The sequence below is a fragment of the Elgaria multicarinata genome, chromosome 10 (genome assembly GCF_023053635.1).
Source record: "Elgaria multicarinata webbii isolate HBS135686 ecotype San Diego chromosome 10, rElgMul1.1.pri, whole genome shotgun sequence".
Classification (NCBI taxonomy): domain Eukaryota; kingdom Metazoa; phylum Chordata; class Lepidosauria; order Squamata; family Anguidae; genus Elgaria; species Elgaria multicarinata.
The window spans coordinates 12,672,881-12,697,859 of NC_086180.1; the positions used below are offsets into that span (position 1 = coordinate 12,672,881).

The 24,979-nt window shown below is 44.2% G+C and overlaps 1 protein-coding gene across 5 annotated transcripts in view; it reads left to right on the forward strand.

The window, feature by feature from the left end:
• The window catches only part of PPEF2 (protein phosphatase with EF-hand domain 2), a 38,533-nt gene extending 13,744 nt beyond the window's left edge, over positions 1-24,789 (forward strand). For 4 of the 5 annotated variants that reach the window (XM_063135978.1, XM_063135977.1, XM_063135980.1 and 1 more), the window contains 15 exons: positions 451-578; positions 2,193-2,250; positions 5,817-5,980; positions 8,165-8,279; positions 11,204-11,250; positions 14,417-14,583; positions 15,213-15,249; positions 15,346-15,495; positions 16,561-16,857; positions 18,253-18,438; positions 19,901-20,043; positions 20,716-20,822; positions 21,298-21,467; positions 21,845-21,932; positions 24,270-24,789. In XM_063135978.1, the coding sequence (XP_062992048.1) occupies positions 451-578; positions 2,193-2,250; positions 5,817-5,980; positions 8,165-8,279; positions 11,204-11,250; positions 14,417-14,583; positions 15,213-15,249; positions 15,346-15,495; positions 16,561-16,857; positions 18,253-18,438; positions 19,901-20,043; positions 20,716-20,822; positions 21,298-21,467; positions 21,845-21,932; positions 24,270-24,451 (2,039 nt within the window). In that variant the 3' untranslated portion in view covers positions 24,452-24,789. The remainder of the gene's footprint in view (positions 1-450; positions 579-2,192; positions 2,251-5,816; positions 5,981-8,164; positions 8,280-11,203; positions 11,251-14,416; positions 14,584-15,212; positions 15,250-15,345; positions 15,496-16,560; positions 16,858-18,252; positions 18,439-19,900; positions 20,044-20,715; positions 20,823-21,297; positions 21,468-21,844; positions 21,933-24,269) is intronic. The other variant, XM_063135979.1, reaches the window with a different exon arrangement.
• The last annotated feature ends 190 nt before the right edge of the window (positions 24,790-24,979 follow it).

Consider the following 24,979-nt stretch of genomic DNA (forward strand, 5'->3'; position numbering starts at 1 on the left):
TTGTATTATAATTACTATTAGTACTAAACCTGGTGTACACTTCATTTAGAAGTGTTTTTATCTGCTATAAGGAGTAAACAGGCTCCCAAAGGCTCCGAGGGTACTGAACTATAAGCAGATAACTCAAAGTAAACCCTAAGATTGAAGGAAGTAGCTGGACCAAGATTTGGCTGCCATTTTGATCACCACAGTGCTTCAGTGTAGTGAGGCCACTCCAGTGAAATGTGGATGATTTAAAATGGCGGCCTGCTTCCAAGATTTGGCCACAGCCAAAGTCAGTGTCATGGGTCTTGTCATGGTGGTTTGGCCGTGGTAGCTGCCACGGATGATGGGGGCTTGTCCCAGCCCTGCTTGATATGCCTCATATATCTATATTCAAAAAGAGCAAGGCCTAATGTCATGTCAACGTGGCGAGAGATCACGCCCTGAGTCTCTCCTTCTCTACCTCAGCGTTTAAAGCAGCTGTCCTGATCCAAAGATGGTATCGACGCTACGTGGCCCGGATTGAAATGCGCCGAAGATGCACGTGGCGCATCTTCCAATCCATAGAGTATGCGGGGGAGCAGGATCATCTCAAGGTATGATGGGAAAAGAGGAATGGAAAAGAGATGGTTTTCGTTGCTGCTGTTCTAGTTTTGCTGTTGGCCGTAACAAAAGGAAATTTGCATTCACAGTTCACCACCAATGCGCAAAATGGTGTCGGGGGGTGGGGGTGGAGTTAAGCTTATCTAACCCCACATGAATCAGAGCTTTCCAAGTACTTTCATGCAAGCATGACTTCAGACAGACCATGTTCTAATCTAATCATCACGAGAACATAAGAAGAGCCATGCTGGATCAGATCAAGGGTCCAGCATTCGTTTCACACAGCAGCCAACCAGCTGCCCACGGCAAATCCTCAAGTGGGACATGAGTGCAACAGCACCCTCCAGCCCATGTTCCCCAGCAACTGGTGTACGTAGGCATCCTGCCTCTGATACTGGAGGTAGCATATAGCCATCAGGACTAGCAGCCGCTCATATCCTTCTCCTCCAGGAATTTATCCAATCCCACTTTAAAGTCATCGAAATTGGTGGCCATCACTACATCCTGTGGAAGTGGATTCCATAGTTTAACTATGTGCTATGTGAAGAAATACTGCCTTTTATTTGTCTTGAATCTCCCACCCATCAGCTTCATGGGATGACCCCATTGGGTTTTAGTATAATGAGAGAGGGAGACAAGTGTTGCGCTATCCACATTCTCCACACCAGGCATGATTTTGTACACCTCTCTCATGTCTCCCCTTACCCTAGACCAGCCTTCCTCAACCTGGGGCGCTCCAGATGTGTTGGACTGCATCTCCCAGAATGCCCCAGCCAGAGCTGGCTGGGGCATTCTGGGAGTTGTAGTCCAACACATCTGGAGCGCCCCAGGTTGAGGAAGGCTGCCCTAGGCAGTCCCAGCTGTTGTAACCTTCCCTCATTGGAGAGTTGCTCCAGCCCCTTGATCATTTTAGTTGCCCTTTTCTGCACTTTTTCCAGCTCTATAATATCCCTTTTTAGGTGTGGTGACCAGAACTGTACACAGTATTCTAAGCGTAGTTGCACCATAGATTTTTATAACGGCAATATGATAAGTCCTGAATATTCCACCTGTCAGCTTCATGGGATGACCCCATTGGGTTCTAGAATTATGAGAGAGCGGAACATGTCTCCCTGTCCACTTTCTCCACACCTTGCATGTACACCTCTATCTTGTCTCCTCTGACTCACCGTTTTAATAAGCTAAATCATATTCTCTCTTTCCGAAGGGCAGGCTGTGAATGCCGCTACTTAGGTAACAAAACCGTGTCTCTGAAGTACAAAAAGTACGCAAAATCTTTTTAGAAAAAGACCCTAGGCGGGAGGCCGCCTACCTCCCCCCAAAAAACCTTGCTCAGTGAGCAGTTTTGCTCAGTGATCACAGAAAGCAGAGCTCCTGTTGAGGCGGAAAACAGAAAAGGCAAGGATGGGATGGAGCTGAAACAGAAGCACTTTACACTGCAACATTATGTTGCAGTTCTCATTTCTACCTTTCTTATTTCACTCATGTTGTCCCATCTACAAAATATGCTGAGAGGACGAATACAGAAGTGAGAAGCTATTGCAAGGGGGAAAGTATAAAACTGCCTTTAACATGAGTGATGACATCTTCCTTCTTATTTTCTGCAGCTCAACAAGTTCTTTGACTACCTTATGGACCAGTTCACGCCAAGCAGCACGAAACAGAGTAAGCTTATAGATGGGGCTATCTAGATTACTTTTATGCTAAATCTCAAACAGGTGTTTTCCCCACCAAGGTACCTGAATTTTGTGACCTCTATAAATCAAGCAAATTGATACTATTTGGAAATATTGGTATACATAAATCTTGGGTGAATAATCCCTAAATGCTTTATACCTAATAGAACTATTAGCTGGACAGCCATCTGTCAGGGATGCTTTAGGATGGATTCCTGCATCGAGCAGGGGGTTGGACTCAATGGCCTTATAGGCCCCTTCCAACTCTACTATTCTTTGATTCTAATATTTATTGCAATGCATAGGGTCTTCATTTCCTTAACTGTCAACTGTTGATTGCTTTCCATGTTTGAAGCTCCATTTTATTGCCTGTAAGCTATTCTGATGTTTTTCACTGGCTTTACTAGCTGTTTTTTTATTATGTCTTTTTATTTATTTATTTATTTATTTATTTATTTATTTCATTTATATCCTGCCTTCCCCCCACCCCAAGGAAACCATGGCGGCAGTGTACATAATCCTTGTTCTCTCCATTTTAACCTCACAACAACAACCCTGTGAGGTAGGCTGGGCTGAGAGTCTGTGACTGGCCCTGAGTCACCCAGTGATCTTCAATGGCTGAGTGGGGACTAGAACCTAGATCTCCCAACTCCCAGTCCAACACTCTAGCCACTACAACAAGCTGTTTTATGGTTTTAATTGTTATGGGTTTTATTTTGCATTATGCAGGATAGAAATGCCATAAATAAATGAATAAATACTGCATCGTTTCTTCTGTTTCTGCTGGTTGTGGAGAGAATTGGAAAGCCACAAGGGGGCACTTGAAACACTTTCTCTGCCCTGGCTATAAGAAATACTGTTCTGTACACATCCATTCCTAACTGTAGTTTCACAAGGGTTTCATTCCCAAGAAGTTCAAGTTCATCTTTGGAGCTTTAAGGTCTAGAAATATTGCCTTTTTTAAAAAAAGTTGGATTCTCAGGATGCTGAATTCTGTACCCACCAACTGTTAACAGTTTCTGTGTTTGCACAGCAAGATTGTGGAATCAAGACATAAACACAAAAAATATACATTCTGCAAATGCAAGACCAGAACTAGCACACCTTGATGCCCAGGAGGGTGAGGCAACCTGACCCATGGCATCAGGGCTGGTGCCAGACTATTTTGCGCCCTAGGCAAGGCGAGCTACTTGCACACACACACACCCGAATTGCGCGGAAGTCCAAACGTGTGCGCCGAGTGGAGAGCTGGGACTGGCTCACTTCGATTTGGGACCGAGCCGTCTGGAATTCACCAGGACTTACTTCTGTGCAAACGCAACCCACTATGTATCCTGGCGTCCCGATCTCCTCCGCACATTTACTCAGGGAAATAAGGCTTCCGAGTAAGGAGGCATAGGCGGATCGAGCTGCACTGGTGCCTCCCGGTGCAACGCTTTCTCGGATGCAAGTCCCATTGATCCACGCGCGCAGGATCGGGAAGCAGGAGAGTTTGCCTTGCGAGGAGTCCACCAGTCCCTAGTTTTCCTGGGGGAAAGGAGAGGGAGTCCTGCTTGCCCGCCTGCTTGGACATCGCGGCCTGTTTGAGGAGAGAGGCGAGGCGACCCGGCGCCCTTTCCTTGGGAGTAAGGCAGAGGCTGGCTTGAGCCAAGGTCGAGCTCGCCACGTGCTTTTTCTTCTTCTGGCAGCAGCCACATGGATCAGGGAGGGCGGCTTCCGGGTGGAAGTCCGAACATGGAGCCCCCACCCCACCCCAGCATCCCTGGCTTTGCTTCAGCTGGGCGGGCGTGGGGTGCTATCTCGCCCACCCAGGCCCAGCTGAATCCTCAGGCCGGGCCGGGCCGGCTCACAGCCAACAACGCACATGAGTGCTGTGCTGCGCGGCGCCCCTCTTAGCTTGGCGCTCTAGGCGGCCGCCTGAGTGGCCTCTATGGTAGCACCGGCCCTGCAGGGCATTTAAATAATTATGCCAGGTCAAGAAGGGATCTGCAGGGAAACTTGTGCAGGTTTCAAACAGGAAACATCACGCCAAGCTGGACATGGAAACAATTAAGACATCTAAATTCTCCACCAGCTTCCCCTCTCTAAAATCTTACCATGGAGAAGAGAAATATCTTTCAGAGATCATGTCCCCTCTTCTCCGCAAAGCCTACATAAGTCTTAGATTTCAAACAATGAGAACCAACTTCACAGATGGGAGATATAAGAACATTCCCAGGCAACAACGCTTCTGCATTTGCAGCGTGCAAGTGGTGGAGGGTACCATCCATTATGTGCTCTACTGCAATCTGTATAAAACCCCAAGAGACAGACACCTAAAGAGCCATCCGGCACCAGTAGCAAACCTAAAGGATGCCGATAAAATCACACACCTACTGTCAAATACTTTAAGGCCTGTTGTGATAAGCATAGCAAGATTTGCAGTAAAAGCAGCCCAGATCAGAAGAGCCGTAGCTAGACCTAAGGTTTATCCCGGGATCATCCCGGGTTCGTCCCTGCCTGAGCACTGGATGCCCTGTGTGGCACTTAGATGAACAGGTTTGACCCCAGGACAATCCTGGGATAAACCTTAGGCCTAGCTATGGCCTTAGAGGCCAACTGCTCTGCTCAATAATCCTGTGCTTACAAACATCTTGCTCCCTCTTTGAATGTTTATTGTAACTATAATTTTAAACTTCTGTATTATATTTTGCGTGGTAAGCGGGCTTCATTTTCTTATTGGAAATGCTATTGACTGCATAATTCAATGTGGGGGTTTGGAGGGGGTTTGTTCCCCCCCCTCTCATTTTTTACTGTAACTGTGGCTAAAACCTACATAGGTTGCCTAATAAACATATTCAAACAGTGGGCCAATTTGCAATAAAACCTCCGCATGCAAAAAAATAAAGGAACCAATTCTCTGGAGTTTAGCAGTTCCGCTGCAGGGACAATTGGACAAAACTGGCCAATTTTGAGGATATTGCATGGGTTTGTTTAAATCACACATGTGCCAGCTTCAGTGGCTGAAAAGAGGCAGTTTTAAAGTAGCAGAAATGTGAAGGAAATGATGAGATTAGTTAGTAATGCTGCCTCCTGTTAGAAAGGCAATTAGCAGAGAAAAAGAAAAAGGCAAAACAGAATGAGTGTTTTCAAGACCCACATGCGCACAGGCTATCTAAGTATAAGAGGCCACACCCTTCTTCAATGAAGGAAAGAAAACAGCTTTACTCACGAATATTCTTGCATATACAATGCAGGTACAGCATAGAGTTTCAAAAGTGTTTGTTCAGCCCAATTACACTGGCAGGCATGAGAGAGCAAACACACACACACCCAGCAATGGTGGGTGGTCAGTGGGGAGGAAGGAGAGGAGCAAAAAGAAGAAATTACAGGAAACCACATTGTAGGCTATAGAGATCCCATGAATGAATGACTTGCATCACTGCCCTTTCCAGTAACTTGTAGACAAGGTTGCAATAATACCCAACAGGAAATAGCATGCAGGAGATAGTGGTTTATAGCATGCAGTAATGTGTGTATGTATATATATATATTGTGGTTTTCTTTCCCTCCTAGGAGATTTCATCAACCGGATATTGTCAGAACCTGATGTCGCAAAAGAAAAATCCTGTAACTACCAATCTGTTGTGGTGCCAGACAGCTATATGGGGCCTCGTCTTTCCTTTCCACTCCTTCCTGAAGATGCCGCTGTCTTACTGGAAGCGTTCAAACAAGAACAAGTAAGCATGTTAAGAGCAACTGAGCTCCTTCCTGTCATTTTGCATTTTAAGAAATGCAAGGAAGGGCCTTGCCATTAAAGAATAAAACTACTCTAATCCTCGTGATTATGATTACACTTGTGTGCATTCAGAACTGGGAGCCATATGGAATTCTTTAAATACTAAGAAGAAGAAGAAGAAGAAATAATAATAATTATTATTATTTAGGAATTCACCTCTCAGTATGGAATTGGGCCAAATGCTTGTGGCTGTAGAAATGTCAAGCTTAAAAGTGCAGGTGTTTACACTACACGTTTTTGTCTGAACATTATACCCTAAACAGCCTAGGGCTGTGTCTTGACGACAGCGTCTTTGTTGCTCTTTCCCCTGAAACCCCGCAGCATCACAGCTGCGGGGGACGGGACATTACTCTTCATTGCAAGAGGTAGGGTGACCAAATGGAAAGGACAGGGCTGCTGTATCTTTAACAGTTGCGTAGAAAAGGGAATTTCAGCAGGTGTCATTTACATTCATGCAGCACCTGGTGAAATTCGCTCTTCATCACAACAGTTAAAGCTGAGGGAGCTATACTAGAGTGATACAAAAGATACAAAAGAGGGCAGGGCTCCTACAGCGTTAACTGTTGCAATGAAGAGGGAATTTCACCAAGTGCTACATGCATACAAATGACACCTATTGAAATGCCCTTTTCTATGCAACTGTTAAAGATACAGGAGTCCTGTCCTCCTTTCCATAGGGTCACCCTAGCGAGAGATAGCACGGGCTTCCCTGCCCAAAAATCCAGTGCCAACAGCCATTCAGTTTGTTGATCCCGCTCCCTGACCTCATCCTATCGCAGCCCTCGATCCACCCCTGGGAACGTTCCCGGCTTGAAGCCAAAGCGAGGTCACCACTGACACACAGCGGAAAGAAGGTGGTAACCTCACAGCTAAGGAAAAGCCGTGGTAAGTTGGCTACTTTTCCAGCATGCAGTTTCGGCCAAAAAGCCTGTGGTGGCTGCAAGCTAGCGGCTGCGTCATATAAATAATGCAGCCTAACAGTGCAGGCAACCATGGGGTATGTAGGGCATATAGACTGCCCCTAGGACCGGTGTAGAAGTAGGATGTGCAACAATCCTGCAGAGTGGGCTTGTATGCAACAATCCTTCTTTCTTACTATTGCCACCATCTTCTTTTCCTTCCTTATTTCTAAGTAGGAGGAAAAGTCAGAAGCTGCAAGTTTTTACTGGGAAGAGAATTCACTGCCAGCTAACCTTCACAGATGCCAGTGTGCAAGGTTCAGCCATGTTCTCCTTGCTTCCTCTTTAATCAATGTGCACAGCTTAAAACCAAGTAGCTCGGGCAAGTGTGAGATTACTCGCTGGGTTCTTAAAGCTAGACCATTTTCCACGTTAGGGAGATTTTGTTAAACAAAAAGGAAAAGGAAGCAGAGACCAATAAGCACAGTCAAGAGGGGAAAAAATCATTCATTTCTATGTACATAATAAAGCTAGGTTGCAAAACTTGCAAAATTGTTTTGTTATTGAATGATTACACACTGCAAAACTGTTGTTATTGAATTGTCTCATGTTACAAAACTGTTTTTTGTTACTGAATGATTACCAAACGTTGTATAATTGGTTTCAATGTACTTTATTGTTAGCATTATTTGCACACATGCTACACGCCACTTATATGTATATATATGTACTTATAGATTTGTGAAATAGAATTGGGGCAGTGTAACATAACTTGCCAATGAGAACAAGATATATACATTTATTTAAACAGATTTTGTGACTATTTGTTTTTCTTCTCTGTTGTGGCACCCTGGTTGTGGAATGCCTTTCCCTTGGAGGCCCGACTGGCGCTGACACAGGCTTCGTTTCGACGCCAAGTTAAAATGTGGCTTTTTATCAAAGCCTTTGAGGCCTAAATTTGCCTAAAGCTGCACATGGTTTTATTTGTTTTTGTTGCTTTTAGGTTTTTTTTTTTACTGGTATTAGTTTGTTAATGGTTAGCTGTGTAAATTATTTATTGTTTTATTGTTTTATACTGCCTGAATCGATTTTATCTGTACACCACCCTGAAATACAAATGTTTTAATACATGAATAGTTTTCCCTGAAGGATCCTGAAAATCATAATTTTGAGTCCAGTCCGCCTCTCTGACCGCCTTCTGTAATTTCTTCATTTTTTCCTAGTAGCAGCTCCATGCTCACTATGTCCTCAGACTCTTCCATGAGACCCAAAAGCATCTGAACCAGTTGCCAAATCTCACCAACATCTCTACATGCTACAGCGAGGAGATCACGGTGTGCGGTAAGTACTCCTATTATTTATTTATTTATTACATTTATATACCCGCCCCACAGCCGAAGCTCTCTGGGCGGTTCACAAAAGCTAAAAACAGTAAACATTAAAAATATACAAAATTTAAAAACCATCAGAGACATAAAAACAACAGTATAAAAACAGCATTGTTGTTGTCTTGTCGTCCCTGTGAGGAGCCACACGTGTCGACAAAAGAAACTTTACTTTAGGAAGAAGTAACTTTCCATCCCAGGGTAAGATGGCTCAGTTCAGCCATGTGGTCAGCAAACTATGAGGCAGGGAACAACAAGAAGAAGGAAGTGGGGTGGGGTGGGCTTGGGAGACAGGAAAAGGAAAAACCCAGCCATCCCCTCCCACCTTGTTCAGGTACACATTAACTCTTTAGCTCCAGGTTCAGTGACCTGTAGCCCGAGTTCTTCTAATAGTTTCTTGGCATCATTTATGTGCACGGCACTTTACGGAAGAGCATAGCAAACAAACAACCCCCAGACTCAGCACAACAGTTACAGATGCTTCGGCTTTCGGAAGGGCAGACCTCAGACTTGCATGAACTACTTTGCGTTTATTCTAGTACCCAGACATCTATGAAGTAGAGCAAGACCCAACGTGATGGCACAGGGGACATAGCCAACATCCTTCTGCATTTCATGGGCCATGCAATATGGTCCAAACCAGACATTATGAGTAGCGTTCGATAGCACACTCGTGACTGGCCCCTCACGGATGTTCGCAGGTCATTTTGACGGCGCAGTGATCCTCCTGCGCGTCTCCCGCTCCTTCTGCTCTTTTTTCCGTCACAAAATAAGACCCTGAAAACCCGACTTTTCTGAGCTAAGGTGATATTTGTCGCTATTTCCTGCTGTGTGCAGGAGAAAGTTGTGTTATAAATGCCCACTAGAGGGTGCTGTCCCACTAAACTGCATGGGCCATGTGGTCGCTGCTTTCTTCCCCATGTGATTCTGCTTGTCCCTATTGCAGAGGAGAACCAGGAAGCGCAGAAATAGTAAGGAAACACTATTTCCTGCCCATCTGAAAATCCTCTTAGGGTGTTGCTCTAATTTTTTTTAACTCTACTGCCAGTGCAGGGGAACTGATCTCGATCAGGACCCTAGGGTGGGGATTGGGGGCTTCAACATCTTCTCCGGCTACAGTCCTGATCTGGATTACACACACCCTTCTACACGTGCAATTTATAGTGCCAAAGAGTGATCTATTTGCTCTGATGGATTGTTTTTGTTCTAGCTGCAATTTTTAAGAGACAGAAAGTTGTGCCAGGATTCATAAGGACATAAGAAGAGCCCTGCTGGATCAGATCAAAGTCCATGCTGTTCTCACCCTGGCCAACCAGATGCCTATGGGAAGCCCATAAGCAGGACATGAGTGCAAAAGCACCCTCATGGACATGTACCCTAGCAACTGGTATTGGGAGTCATACTGCCTCTGATACTGGAGGTAGCACATAGCCATCAGGACTAGTAGCCATTGATAGCCCTGTCCAATCCCCGTTAAAGCCATCCATGTTGGTGGCCAGCACTACATCTTGCATTAATGGATTCCATCTCCCATTGCTTAGCTTCATTGGATGAAAAGTCCACTCTAGGTTATCCTGATAGCCTTATAGCTGCTGAAATCTGAATGCAGGATGAGCAGATATCGGGTATCTTTAAATGAGTGATTTATAGCCTGCTCATGACTGGCCAGTCACGGAAGTTTGCGGGTCATTTTGATGACATTGTGAGCCTCCTGCATGTCTCCCATTCCTTCCCCTAGTTATTTCGGTTTTTAAAAATCCCTTGGCTATCCCCATTATTCTTCTGAAACAATTCGGGATTTCCTGCTGTGTGCAGCCAAAGTTGTGCTACAAACACCCACTACAGGGTGCTGTCCCATTCAACCACATTGAAGCTGTAGAAGCTTCAAACCACAAACAAGAAAGATCTTGGAATTGTTGTAGATCACAAACTGAATATGAGCCAACAGTGTGATGTGGCTGCAAAAAAAGCAAATGCTATTTTGGGCTGCATTAGTAGAAATATAGCTTCCAAATCGTGCAAGGTACTGGTTCCCCTCTATTCGGCCCTGGTTAGGCCTCATCTAGAGTATTGCATCCAGTTCTGGGCTCCACAATTCAAGTAGGATGCAGACAAGCTGGAGCGTGTTCAGAGGAGGGCAACCAGGATGATCAGGGGTCTGGAAACAAAGCCCTATGAAGAGAGACTGAAAGAACTGGGCATGTTTAGTCTGGAGAAGAGAAGATTAAGGGGAGACATGATAGCACTCTTCAAATACTTGAAAGGTTGTCACACAGAGGACAGCCAGGATCTCTTCTTGATCATCGCAGAGTGCAGGACACGGAATAATGGCCTCAAGTTACAGGAAGCCAGATTCCGGCTGGACATAAAAAAACCCTTCCTGACTGTTAGAGTAGTACGACAATGGAACCAATTACCTGGGGAGGTCGTGGACTCTTCCACACTAGAGGCACTGAAGAGGCAGCTGGACAGCCATCTGTATACTTTAAGGTAGATTCCTGCATTGAACAGCGGGTTGGACTCGATGGCCTTAGAGACCCCTTCCAACTCTACTATTCTATGATTCTAAGTTTTAGGACCACATGATTGCCCCTTTCCACCTGTGTAATGCAGCCCATTACAATTGTGGAAGAGAAGCAGTAAGCAAAGTGCCAGTAAGCGAACGTGATTTTCCTTTAATACCTCTGCTTTCTCACATGATTAACAAATTTATCGTTCAGAGAGTCCTGGGTGGAGAAGGAACATGGTCTCTAAGCTCTATATTTGTTTGTTTACTAATAAATGTAATAATTATTACATTATTTATTACATTATTAATAATAATTTCAGTATTAATAACCTCTCTAAGTGGACTATTTCACACACCCCTTTTTTTATTAGGAGACTTACATGGCCAGCTGGCTGACTTGTTTCTGATATTTTACAAGGTACGTATGGTACGCAGATAAACATTTCATGCATAGCTGTATGCAAAAAGTAAATAACATAAATATATTAAATTCTATGCCCAGAACAAATTACAATGTTTTACCAAATGCCAACTGATCTAGTTGTGGGGCTTAGTGTTGCTGGACAGACTGTCCCTGTGCCTTTAAATCAGGGATGGGGGACTGCCAGACTGTGGGCTTAATCTGGACCACAGAGGCCCCTGCCTCCAAGCCCCTCCCCGTCCTGCCCTTAGAGACAAGCAGGGAGAGAGATCTCCTTTGTTTAGGGTGACCATAGGGAAAGGAGGACAGGGCTCCTGTATCTTTAACGGTTGCGTAGAAATAGGAATTTCAGCAGGTGTCACTGGTATGCAGGCAGCACCTGGTGAAATTTCCTCTTCATCACATCAGTTAAGCTGCAGAAGTTATACTAGAGTGATCAGATACAAAGGAGGGCAGGGCTCTTACAGCTTTAACTGTAGGAGCCCTTCTACAACTTCCTACGGTGGCTGCCTAGGGCATGCTGGGAGCTGTAAGCTTTTTTCTGTTTAAACATGCATAGGATTGTACACTTAGTAAGTAAATAAAGTAATAAGAACAGCCTCTCTCCCTCTCTCAAAATACTGGAAGCCGGGGTCATCCCATGAAGCTGATGGGTGGGAGATTCAAGACAAATAAAAGGAAGTACTTCTTCGCATAGTGCATAGTTAAATTATGGAACTCACTACCGCAAGATGTAGTGATGGCCAACAATTTGGATGGCTTTAAAAGGGGGTTGGATAAATTCCTGGAGGAGGAGAAGGCTATCCATGGCTACTAGCCCTGATGGTTGGGTGCTATCTCCAGTATTCGAGGCAGTAAGCCTGTATGCACCAGTTGCTGGGGAACATGGGTGGGAGGGTGCTGTTGCACCATGTCCTGCTTGCTCATCCCTGGCCGATGGCTGGTTGGCCACAGTGTGAACAGAGTGCTGGACTAGATGGACCCTTGGTCTGATCCAGCATGGCTCTTCTTATGTTCCCCTGTGAAGACAGCATTATTGCTCAATTCCTTCCCAAAAGCTGGATCTTCTGTGATCCGAGACAAGAGGAAAACACAGAAGGATAATGATTTAGTGGTGATGTCCTATGGGTGCTCCATAAAAAGTGAGTGAAGGAAGTGTAGCAGTTCCACACTAAACACTAAGTGTAGAAGCACCCTAGGGAGGCTTTGTAAAGTAAAATCGCATGCTCAGTCTCAAGAACAAAAAAAAAATGGCGGAGAAGCATCCAGGTCAGGACAGAAAAAAGGAGAGAAACAGGTTGTCAGGATGCTTAAAGTACTTTTATTTCAAAGCCCAACACATTTCGGCCTGTGTTCTTCAAAGGCCTTCTTCAGGGGGCTGTAGTAGTATTAAAATACATAAAATAACATTTTGGGGACAACGCATAACATAAAATGATACAATTATTAAAGTTAGTTAGGCACATTGCCACAATATATTCTAGTTCTTATATTCTAGTTCATAGAACCACCTGGCAGAGTAAAAATAAAAATATGAAAAAAAAAATGTACTAGTATATAAGGAGGGCTTTTGAATGTCATTTTTCTCAGTCGCCATTGATTATTTAAGGAGACGATCACCTTGCTAGGAGTATTTCTGCAGACTTCTCTTATCAAGTAAGAATTTGTATATTATATTTTTGTAAAAAGCTTTTTAAAATATAATTTATACAAGCCTTATGTATAGGCCTTAGAGCCTTCATATAGGATGACCATATGAAAAGGAGGACAGGGCTCCTGTATCTTTAACAGTTGCGTAGAAAAGGGAATTTCTTCATTTGTATATATGGAGAACCTGGTGAAATTCCCTCTTCATCACAACAGTTAAAGCTGCAGCAGCTACACTAGAGTGACTAGATTTAAAAGAGGGCAGGGCACCTGCAGCTTTAACAGTTGTGATGAGGAGGAAATTTCACCAGGTTCTGCATATATACAAATGACACCTGCTGAAATTCCTTTTTCAATACAACTGTTAAAGATACAGGAGCCCTGTCCTCCTTTTCATATCATCACCCTACTTCATACAGTATAAATATCTTAACAATTTATATATGTGCATAGGCCCTTGTGGCAATGTGCCTAACTAACTTTAATAATTGTATCATTTTATGTTATGTCTTGTCCCAAAAATGTTGTTTTATGTGTTTTAATACTACTACAGCCCCCTGAAGAAGGCCTTTGAAAGAACACAGGCTGAAATTCACTGGGCTTTGAAATAAAAGTTAGGGTGACCATATGAGCAGCCCTAATGGGAATTAACAAAAATGCCTATAACTCCGTCATTTTTTAAGATAAAGACATGAAACTTGGCACAATGGTAGCTCTTAGGAAGGGCTTTAGTCATCCCAAATTTGAAACAGATCCGTTCATCCATTGATTTTTTTAGGAATTTTTTAAAAATTAATGTTTTAAAATTATTATTTTTTAAATCATCATTTTTAAAGATAAAGAGATGAAACTTTGCACCATGAAAGGATTTAGGTAGAGCTTTAGCCACACCAAATTTGAAATAGATCCATTCATCCATTGATTTTTTAGGAATTTTTTTTAAATTGAGGTTTTAAAATTATTATTTTTAAAATCGTCATTTTTAAAGATAAAGAGCTGAAAGTTGGCACCATGATAGTTTTTAGGTAGAGCTTTAGCCATACCAAATTTGAAACAGATCTGGGGCGAGTAGCAAACCCTATTAACAACAACAACAGCTTGCAATGAGTGAAGATACAGTCAGAAAAGATATTTGAGGGAAGGGGAGAACGTAAAAGTAGGAGTGAGTGAAGTTAATTTCAGATACATTGAATCTCTCACTTGTTCTTTATTTCAGTGATTTTAACATTAAGATGTTATGTAGAACAGATTTGTCTTAAATGTGTGCTGTAAAATCAGACATGTGACCAAGGCTATGTTCGGGTGGGCACGCCCCCTTGGTGCTGGACACGCCCCCTTGGGGCGACCATGTTGTCCTCCTTTTTGGTTTCCAAAATATGGTCACCCTATAAAAGTAATTTAAGCATCCTGAGAACCTGATTCCCTCCTTTTCTCTGTCCTGTCACAAGAACACCCTTTATTCTGCCTTCCCACTGGTGTTTGATTATTAGTTCTTTGCGTTTTTTGTGCCTTACAGAATGGCCTTCCCTCTCCACAGAAGGCTTATGTCTTCAACGGCGACTTTGTGGACAGAGGCAAACACTCCATGGAGGTCCTGATCATTCTCTGTGTCTTCCTCTTGATTTACCCGAAAGAGGTCCACCTGAATCGAGGAAATCACGAGGACTATATGGTCAACTTGCGGTATGGCATCTAAAACACATCCAGGGAATCGGAAATATGTGATTTTTGATAGTTTGCATTTATATGACACCTGTCAAATGAATCCCGTAAGCCGTACAGCCATTTAAAAACAGCAACAAAATAATATAACAAAAATCTAGAAGAAATAGCCAAACATCAGTATAAAACCAGCAGAAAAACAAGGCAAAGCCAGCAAGATAAACAGCGGTACGAAGTCAACATAATTAAATGCCATACTCTTGAAGAGCTAAAACCACTTAATACAGGAGTTAAAACCATAGGGTTTAAAGATGTCATGGGGTTTAAAGGCCACAGAGAGCAAAAGAAAAAGTCTTAACAGGTCCTTGAAAAGAATAGAATGTTGGCACCATGCAAACTTCTCTGGGGAGAGCATTCCCTAAACAGGGGGAGCCACCACCAAGGAGCCTCTCTCTCTCTCTCCTGACCAACCTCTGAACTTCAGAGAGAAGGGGGCACCCAGGAGACACCTGTAGACAATTTTAGGGTATTTGCAGGCTTCTAAGGGAGGAAGCATCCCATTAGGAGCTGTAAAATCAGCACTTTGAATATTATCATTGCTTCTTTTTTTTTTTGTCAAATGAAACCTGTTTCTTCTCTTCCACCTCTAGCTATGGCCTCACGAAGGAGATCACGCGCAAATATAAGGTAAGTTAGTGGCAAACCTGATGCCTCTTGTATGTTGTAGGAGGGCCCTGAGCGTTTTCTCCTCCGTCTTTACCCTTTCGGTCCTTCTTCATCTAGGAGCATGGTAGCAAAATTCTGAAAATGCTGCAGAACGTTTTTAGCAGCCTACCATTGGGGACTTTGATTGATCAGAAGGTCTTAATCGTACACGGAGGCGTGTCGGACAAGACTGATTTGGACCAGCTGGCCATGGTTGACAGGCAAAAGGTACAGAACACTTCAGAACTTCGCATGGACCCCTCAAAACCATATATTACCTGAGGATGTTCTTATGGGTTCAGCCAATCTGAGCTCCATCAGATGAGCGTTTTATTGCACGCTCATTACTGGGCACTTACGGATTTTCGCAGGTCCCTCTCCTGATATCGTCTGCCTCCTGTGCACCTCCCACCCCTTCTAGCCTTTTTTGTGCAACCCCCACCGCACCCCAGTTAAGTCTGACTTATTTTTAAAGACAGAAGTTGCCTCTATCTCCTGTTGTGTGCAGGAGAAACAGTGGGATCAAAATGGCTCACTGAATGGGCCATGTGCGTGGGCGGACAAGTGACGGTAAGCAAACGCGACAGTTGCAGGAGCCCTACCCTCTATACTACAGTGACCTTATACAAAAGAAGGCAGGGCTCCTGCAGCTTTAACTGTTGTGATGAAGAGGGAATTTCACCAGGTGCTGCATGCATACATATGACACCTGCTGAAATTCCTCTTTTTAGACAACTGTTAAAGATGCAGGAGCCCTGTCCTCTTTTCCATATGGTCACCCTACTCAAAGGGCCTTGGTTCAATCTGGGCATTTCCAAAATTAGTTACGAATTTTGTTTTGAGTTCTAGACCATGAGCTTCTTTAAATGAGTGTTTTATAGCACGCTCGTTGCTGGCCACTCACGGATGTTCATTGTTCATTTGTCAGCTTCCTGTGCGTTTCCCGCTCCATTTTCCCATTCTAGCGCTAAAAATGAAACCTCAGAAAGCCTGACTCGTCTGTGATAAATCATTATTTGCCAGGTTTTCCTGCTGTGTGCAGGCAAAGTTACGCTATAAAATGCCCCCTAGAGGGCGCTGTCCTATTCAACCACATTGACGCTGTACAAGCCATGTGGTCACTGCTTTCTTCCTCATGTAATTACGATTCATTGCAGAAGCGGAAGAGATGCAGGAAGCACAGCTACGGTAAGGGAATGCGATTCCCCCCCATATGACGGAGCTCAACACCTGATTCTCAATCCTATATTTTAAATATATATCCCCCTGGCTTTGTCTTACTTTTTTTTTTAGATTCTCTCTGTATTAACGCAGAAGAGAAAAGGTTCCAAAACTCTGGACCCCGGTGAAATGGAAGGTTCCAGATCTGTCCAGGGCAGTTCCGCCACGGCTTCTAATCCTGCAAACAAGTTTGAACTCTCTCAGCGGGTGCAGCAGACAGTCCAGGAGGATCTGCAGACGTGCCGCAGGATGGCTGGAATTAGCAGCGCCGCCAGAAGGGAAAGCTATAGCCAAACCTCAGCCTCCGTTTCGGAGGTGGATTTGAGATCCTGTGAATCAGCACCCTTCGAAAACGATGACGTCACGCAGGTAGCTTGATTCTCACTCTGCAGCTAACACAGGTGGAGGAGAAAGGTTCCTTAAACTACATCCACCCCTGCCTCTGCAAACGTTTTCCTTGCAGGTTTCCAGCTCTTGTTCCCCAATCTATTATTTATTTATTATTATTTATTTATATAGCACCATCAATGTACATGGTGCTGTACAGAGTAAAACAGCAAATAGCGAGACCCTGCCGCATAGGCTTACATTCTGATAAAGTCATAATAAAACAATAAGGAGGGGAAGAGAATGCAAACAGGCACAGGGTAGGGTAAACAGGCACAGGGTAGGGTAAAACTAACAGTACTGCTTCAGCAGATTTATAAACAAACACATGCGCGTTAAGCCTGCTCCCCCCGCTGCCCCCTTCCTTATTTGATCCTTGCCAATCAGGCTTCATGTAGTGCAAATGATAAGGCCCTGGGGCCACATAGCCAATTTGCTACAGCTGTATAAAGATGTCACCACAGGGAAGCAAATGCTGGCCAAAGCTAAGAAGCAAAGCACCTCTTTTGCATGCAGCATGTCCCAGGTTCAATCTCAGACATCTCCAGGTAGGGCAGGAAATATCCCTGCCTGAAGAGCCACTACCAGGGCTTGTCTATACGCCCTGTTTACTCAGTCATGGCTGCACAGCAGCACGGTGTTGTTTAAACGACGCAGCCACCAACAACTCGCAGCCTCATCAGATTCCCCCCACCCCGAAACTCCGCTTTTTTTGCGGTGTTGCTTTTCTATGACTTTTCCAGTTGCTCCAAGGTTTCTTCATCTGTCAGTGGTGGCCTCAGTTCAGGTTCAGGATGTTCAGGGTAAGCACAGGAACGCAGGGCAGGGGGCGGGCTGGACAAGCCGAATGGCCCTGTTGCTGCGGTTTTTGCTCTGGTCTTTATTTCTCTGGCAGGAGACTCTGCTGTTTCCTCCTCCACCCCCATATCCCTCTCCTATATGTTAAAATAGAAGAAGGGATGTTTTTTAACTGGCACTGTGATTTTCCCTGAGCTGGAAAATTATGCTCGCTCCTGCGCATAACTCTTATCGCTGCTGCTTCACAGCAGCGACGCTACGGGGTTTTGGGGAAATCAAGAGGCAAACCAGCATCATATAGACAAGGCCCCAGTCAGTGTCAACAATACAGGGCTAGACGGACCACGGTCTGACTCAGTATAAGGCAGCTTCCTATGTCCCCATGCTTTGTTACATGGGCTCTCCTGGCCAATTGCTCTGACTCTAAATAGATGTGGCCCACGTTGAATTCAGGCTGGAGGAGGAGGAAGCGGCGGCGGCTGTATTCACAAGGTACTCTTCAGAATCCCAAACACTGCTGCTGAACTGGGTCGAATCCAATGTGGTATTTAACAGGTCAGGACTTGTCGACATCTTTAGGTTTTAGATATTTTATGGAGTGACCCCATCCCTCAAAATGGCTGCAGAATGAATGAAGAACGAGGAGGAGGCTGTTACTTCGGCCCTGATGTGACCGAGAAGTTTCTGCAGAAGCACAACCTGCAGTTCATCATCCGCTCTCACGAGTGTAAGCCGGAGGGTTATGAGTTCTGCCACAACCGAAAGGTAGCTCAGTAGGGCAGCGGTTAAGGGGGGTTTCTGCGGGGTGGGGTAAAGATGTGGGTGGTGGAAATGGCAGGATGTGTGTTGACATTTTCTGAGTGCAAACATTCATTTTTGGAAAAAGCATTGTTACTCCTATAGATAGGTGGTAGTATTATTAGTTTTTCTAAAGGCAGCTGTTAAGGTTGAAGGATACATTGTTTATTATGAAAGCAGAGCGGGGGGATAAAAGTATTGGTAAAAGAAGGGGTAAATATTGGAGGCTTTTTAGTTTTGCAAGAAAAAAAAACTACTAAGGAAAGGGTAACATGGTAGACTCTTTATAAAGGGCTTCTTTAGATTAAGGAGAAATCGTGTTGACTTACCAGGGCTTTGCCTCCTGCTTCTCTTGCGGAATTGTAATGGGCTGCATTACACTGGCAGGGATGGGCGACCACATGGTGTACAATTGGAAACTTCCTCTCCTTTCTGTGCTCATTGCCTTAAATGGGACAGCGCCCCCTCATGGGTGCTTTGTAGCACAACTTCAACTGCACATGGTAGGAAATTGCATGATATTTCAGAAGAATTGGGATATCCAGCGGATTTTTAGAACAGAATAACCAGGGGAAGGAGCAGGAGACGTGCAGGGGTTTGACGCTGTCATCAAAAGGACCTGCAAACGTCCGTGAGTGGCCAGTCACAAGCATGCCTTATTTCGTTCATGTGAAGAGCCCCCAAATTAGCAGTGTTGTGGAGAAAGGGAGTCAGATATTTTTTCCTCCCCTTTCTCAGAATACAAGCACTTGGAGCCACCTGATGGAACTTGCAGTGGGCTTTGATTGGATGAAGAAATCCACTTCCTCACAAACACATAATTTACTTGTGGAATTTGTTGCCATAAGTCACGGTGATGGTCACATGCTTAGATTACTCTTTAAAAAAAAGATTTGACAAATACATAGAGCAATTTCAATGTTGGTCACTGCTAAATGGGACCTCACATATTCAGAAGCAGTAGACCTCTTGAGTACCAGGGCTCTGCTTGTGGGAAACATATATTGCAAGTGATAGAAAGTGCATAATTAATATTTGGTGTACCGTGGAGACAGAAAGAATTATATCAGTGGGAAATACTGCTAATAGACAAAAGACAAATGTGGCATTTAATGGTAATTTAGTGGTAGGTCACGAATTTCTAGAATCTTAGACAATAAAAAGCAACTCTGAATTGTCAACTTTTTTTTTTTAAGTAGTTTTTTAGCCAAGCCGACAAGTATTTTCTAGCGAATCAATTTAAGATGTATGGAAATGCCTTTGCAGATATATATTCATGGCATATTGCAGAACATGCAGCTGTGGTAGAGTAGGGAGAACTGGAGCAAAGAAAAGGCCCACGCTTGGCCCTTGGCAACGTAATGGTTACCTTTGTGGACCGCTTTGTATTGTTTGCAGTTCGCTGACTTCTTTTTGTTTGGTTGGTTAGGTAATCACCATATTTTCAGCTTCGAACTATTATACAGTGGGCAGTAACAGAGGGGCCTACCTGAAATTAGGGCCTGACCTGGTCCCGCACATTGTCCAGTACCAAGCAAGCAAGGGAGCGCATAAGTTGACGATGACACAAAGGTAAGGACCCTCCTCCTTACTGTAGAACACACACACACACCGTGGTTTATACAAAGCCGTTGCTTTACTGCACAGTCAAATAAGTCCTGTGGTGGTGGTGGAGGAGGAGGAGGAGGAAGAGGGAGAGAGGGAGAAGGAGGAAGAGGAGGAAGGCAGGTCTTTCTGCCCCAAGGAACTTACAATCTAAATTTTACTGTGTGAGAGGAAGAATGGGAGAAGCAAGAACCCCTGAGACATGGACGCCAACAAATGCAGTTTACAAATGCAAGGGACAACTGTATGCATTGTGCACAGGTGCATTTAATAGCTTGGTTTTTTAAAAAATAAATAAATTCAAACTTCCTTTGGGAGATTGTGATTTTGAGTGGAGGAGCAGCAGGGGCCCGTTACGTGTGGTGTGTAGCTTGCCCAAGTGAACTAAGCTGCAGGTGCTATAGCAGAAAAGATAGAGTGGTTCAAGAATGGAGAGAGGAATGTTTTCCTCCAGAATCCAGCTGAATTTTTTCTGGTGATCCTTTCCACAGAGGCCAGAAGATCTTTCTAGTTTATGGGAGAAGGTGGTGGCTGGTGGTGGTGGGTGGGTGTGTAGGTTTCACTCTGGCATGGTTTTACAATGATTCTACGTGACAGACATGACTTTACGTGACAGAAATGCTTCCCTCTTCCCGTTAGGATCAGCCGAGTGGAGGAGTCTGCCTACCAAGTTTTAAGGGAGAAATTGTTCGCTCACAGGTCAGACCTCATGGTGGCTTTCAAGAGCTACGATAAGAAAAACACAGGTAAGGCTAAAGCAGAAAAGGTTTTTGACAACCGCGCAGGCTACTTGCTGTCTGTGAGAAAAGAGATGCCCTATATGAGGTGTGCACAACTCCTTTGGCACCGAGGGACTCATCAGATGCCTGCTCAGGTGGTGTGTGCACAGACATACACACTCCACATTCACATTTGCACACTGACACACATTTGCACTCACCCCCCACCCCACCCCCGCACACAGCTTCGCACAAACCATTCAGCCCAGCAGCAACAGCAATGTCCAGGTTTGGATGTCACACAGTAATAACCTACGAACAAGGAGACTGTAGATTGTTAACCGAAAATAGACGTCAGAAGCACTCATGGGTCATCATTGAGTTTGAACCAGGTCATTATATTTATTCTGTTAAAATGACCTTCCTTTTCATTTTTGATTGTACTGCAATTTCAGCCGCCCAGTGTTCATCAAACACCCTGTTGTTCTTTGTATCCTAACAGGCCTGATCACACTTAACAACTGGGCCAAAGCGATAGAGTCTGTCCTTCAACTAGGGCTTCCCTGGCGGATGCTGAGGCCACAACTCGTGGTCAACCTTACCAGTGGGAAGCTGGAGTACAAGTTGTGGCTCAAAAACATAGTGACGGAGCAGTGGTCATCCACGCAAGAGGTAACTCCGTGGGCACCTGTTGCGTCCGCAAATGAACTAAGAAGGCTTGTTAATAATGGCCCCCAGCTTCTGTGGGCATAACATTGCTCTGTGATTGAAGGATTTGGAAAAGAGTGGCTGAATTGGGCCAGAGTGACCACAGATGTTCTTTCATAATGATCAGGCACCTCTTTTGTAAGGGAAATTGCTGGATAAATAGCTAGCAATCACTCTTGTAGACATGTAATACATAAATGTATTATTAAAGTTGGTTGTTCCCTCCGCCCCCTGCTTTTTTTTTTTTTTTAAAAAAAAGGTCAAGTGGCTAATTGTAAGCACTTTTTCTAAAACAGACTAGTAACTGCAAGGCAGTTAAAGAGGGATCTTGTTTCTTTCAGCGCCTACAGTCAAGTTTGCTGGAAAACATTTACCGAAACCTTCCCAACCTGGAAACTATCTTCAGTATCATAGACAGTGATCATTCGGGTAAGTGCATTAATTTTCTACTGGTTATTTCTGTTTGATAGAGAAAGTGCTTCTTAACAAGCAAGGAGCAAAACTATGAGGTTGTTCACATGATCACTGGGGAAGTAACACGACATTGGTTGTTTCTCCCACCCTGCACAGGCCAGTCACGGGATCAGGATTACCCTTATTTATTTATTTATTTATTTATTAATTACATTTTTATACTGCCTGATAGCCGAGGCTTTCCGGGCAATGCACAATTAAAACCATAAAGATACAATGAGTATACAGTAAGTTTTAAACGTTAAAAGCTGAGAGTGCAAAATAAAATGAAATGAATTACAGTCCAGGGAAAGCCTGTGTGAAGAGGTACGTTTTTACCCACCCCATGCCACGGGGTGCTATGTCATCGGAACGCAGCACAGGCATAGTGCGTTTTCCCCTGCCAATGGTCTGAACGTAGACTATGGCAGGATCTCCACTACTGCTTTAAAACGGTTTATATAGCAAGTGACGACACTTGGGGCCCAGGACATACACCATAGACAGTTTTCAAACCGTTTTCAAAGTGTCATATGCTGCTTGGTGTAGATCTGGCCTATATCTTAGCTTTGGTGATATTGCCTTACGTGCAATTGTCTTGTAGCCAGAGTGACAACATTCGTTGCTTTTAAGGACCTTAAAAAAATTGAGGAAGGAGCAAGCACCTCTCAGGCTGATTTTATGTAGAACACAGCTCCATTGGGTTTAAACTCATAGTCAGAAAGCGGCATGACGAAAGCAAGAGCAGGAAGAACTGCGCACACAACTGCTTGCATAGCATATAATGCCAGGTGGCTCAGGGTATCTTCCAAAGGCTTTTGATTGCTAGCTGTGCAGTGCTGTTGTAGCATCTCCCATGGCGTGTCACCAAGGATTTTACATTGAAATTGGCCACTAGGAACATAGGAAGCTGCAAGTTCAGATTTATTTGTCCATCCAGGCCAGTGGTTCTACTCCAAGGGGCAACAGCTCTCCAGAGGTTTAGAGAAGATTTCTATCACATCACCTGTGATCTCATCCTTTTCACTGGAGCTTCCTGGGACTGAACTTGGGTCCCGCTCCAGCTAGCGCCTGCCGAATACAGCTTCTTTGAGATTGAAACACATTCTCGAACCCCACAAGATTTATGCATGCATCATAAAAGTTTTAACTTTCTTAAGCGTATTCCTTTATTTTCTTGGCATCCTATTTACCCCAAATTAATTCTTGCACACCCCCACACAGTTACAAACTTTGTGAACAATAGTATCACACACTGATTTCAATGAGTTGTAACTATGCTGTAGTCTGGAAAACCAATAAGGGACATGTAGACTAGCCTTCCTCAACCTGGGGCACTCCAGATGTGTTGGACTGCATCTCCCAGAATGCCCCAGCCAGCTGGCTGGGGCATTCTGGGAGTTGTAGTCCAACACATCTGGAGCGCCCCAGGTTGAAGAAGGCTGATGTAGACAGAAAGAGGGTGGACACATTTAAAAGAGAAAAAGGAAGAGCACTCTGCAGTGAGAGATGTAGCAATGCACCCCTATATACACGCCCTTCATAAGATGTCCACAGCAAGTAATCATCCTTTATGTTAGCAGTTTATGGCAAAGGTTGGTAACAAAAGACTGCATTGTAGATGGCTACATGAGGATGAATTCCAAAGCGTAGCTTTTCCTAGCACAGACAAAAGATGGCTAAAGGAACAGAATTAGAGGGGCAGGGGAGGGTGTGGGGAGAAGTATGGGGCAGGCTGGTTGTGTTCTTAATCTGCCACAGCTGTAGCTTGATGGTAGAGCATTTGCTTTGCATGCAGGAAGTCCCAGGTTCAAGACTCAGCATCTCCAGGTAGGGCTGGAAAAACTCCCACCTGAAACCCTGGAGAGCTGCTGCTGCCAGTCAGTGTTGACAATACTGGGTTAGACGGACCAATGGTCTGACTCAGTAAGAGTCAACTTCCTATGTTGGCAACTGGCTCTAGAACGGAATTAGAAACATTTCTAAAGGTTTATTCGTGGCTCTTAGCAACGATGGCAGCGTGCTGCATTTGAGTACCTCTGAACCTATATTGCTGGGGCACTGAGGGAGGGCAGCTGTGCTCTTCCCAGTGACGTTCGGTTGGTCACTTTGGCAAGCAGGACGCTAGACTTGTTTCAGAAGTGTTCTTATGCTTTAAAAGGGGGATATAGAATTCCAACATGAATAATGGGAAGTTGGGCTTCAAATTGTTATGTGCTGTCTCAGGGATGCAGCAATGTAATTCCGAGTAAGTTCAATTTGTTGCCTTCTGCCCACTTGAACTAATAAAAATGTTTTCCTCTCACCCCAAAGGGGTCATTTCTTTTGAAGAGTTCCACCAGACCTGGAGGCTGTTCAGTTCTCATATGAATATCGAGATCTCGGACAAAAGCATCATGGACTTGGCCCGCAGCATCGATTTCAACAAAGACGGAAACATAGATTTCAATGAGTTCATTGAGGCCTTCCGTCTTGTCACGCAATCACGCTCTTGATGAAGATGGCAGCTGGGGGCAGGGGACTCCACCCACCCCCACTCAAAGCCGCTTGTAAAACTGGACTAATCTTTCAATCCGAGAATGTGCCTCCAAGCAAAAAGGGCAAATTAGTCACTGCATCACACAATTCAGTCTTCCAAATAATCAGGAGAGGAAACTGGGAAGCTCCTTCCACCTCGACATTGGCTTTTAATATTAGAGAGTTAGCACAGTTTATTTTGTAAGCGTTTCAGAAAATCCAGAGGTTTCAGATTCAGCTTGTGAAAATTTCCTTTTAAAGATTTATGCAGTTTTAAGATGTGCTGGAGAATAAATAAATATGAACTGTCTCATTATTGTAACTTTTCTTTTTCTTGACTCTATAGCTCAAGATGACAATTTCACTTGAATTGGCAAGTTCACATTTAAAAACCGATTTCGGAGCTTGCAGAAAATAGGATATATTAGGTCTGCAACAGATGGTTGACAATAGCATTAAATAAGAGCATAGAATCATAGAATAGCAGAGTTGGAAGGGGCCTACAA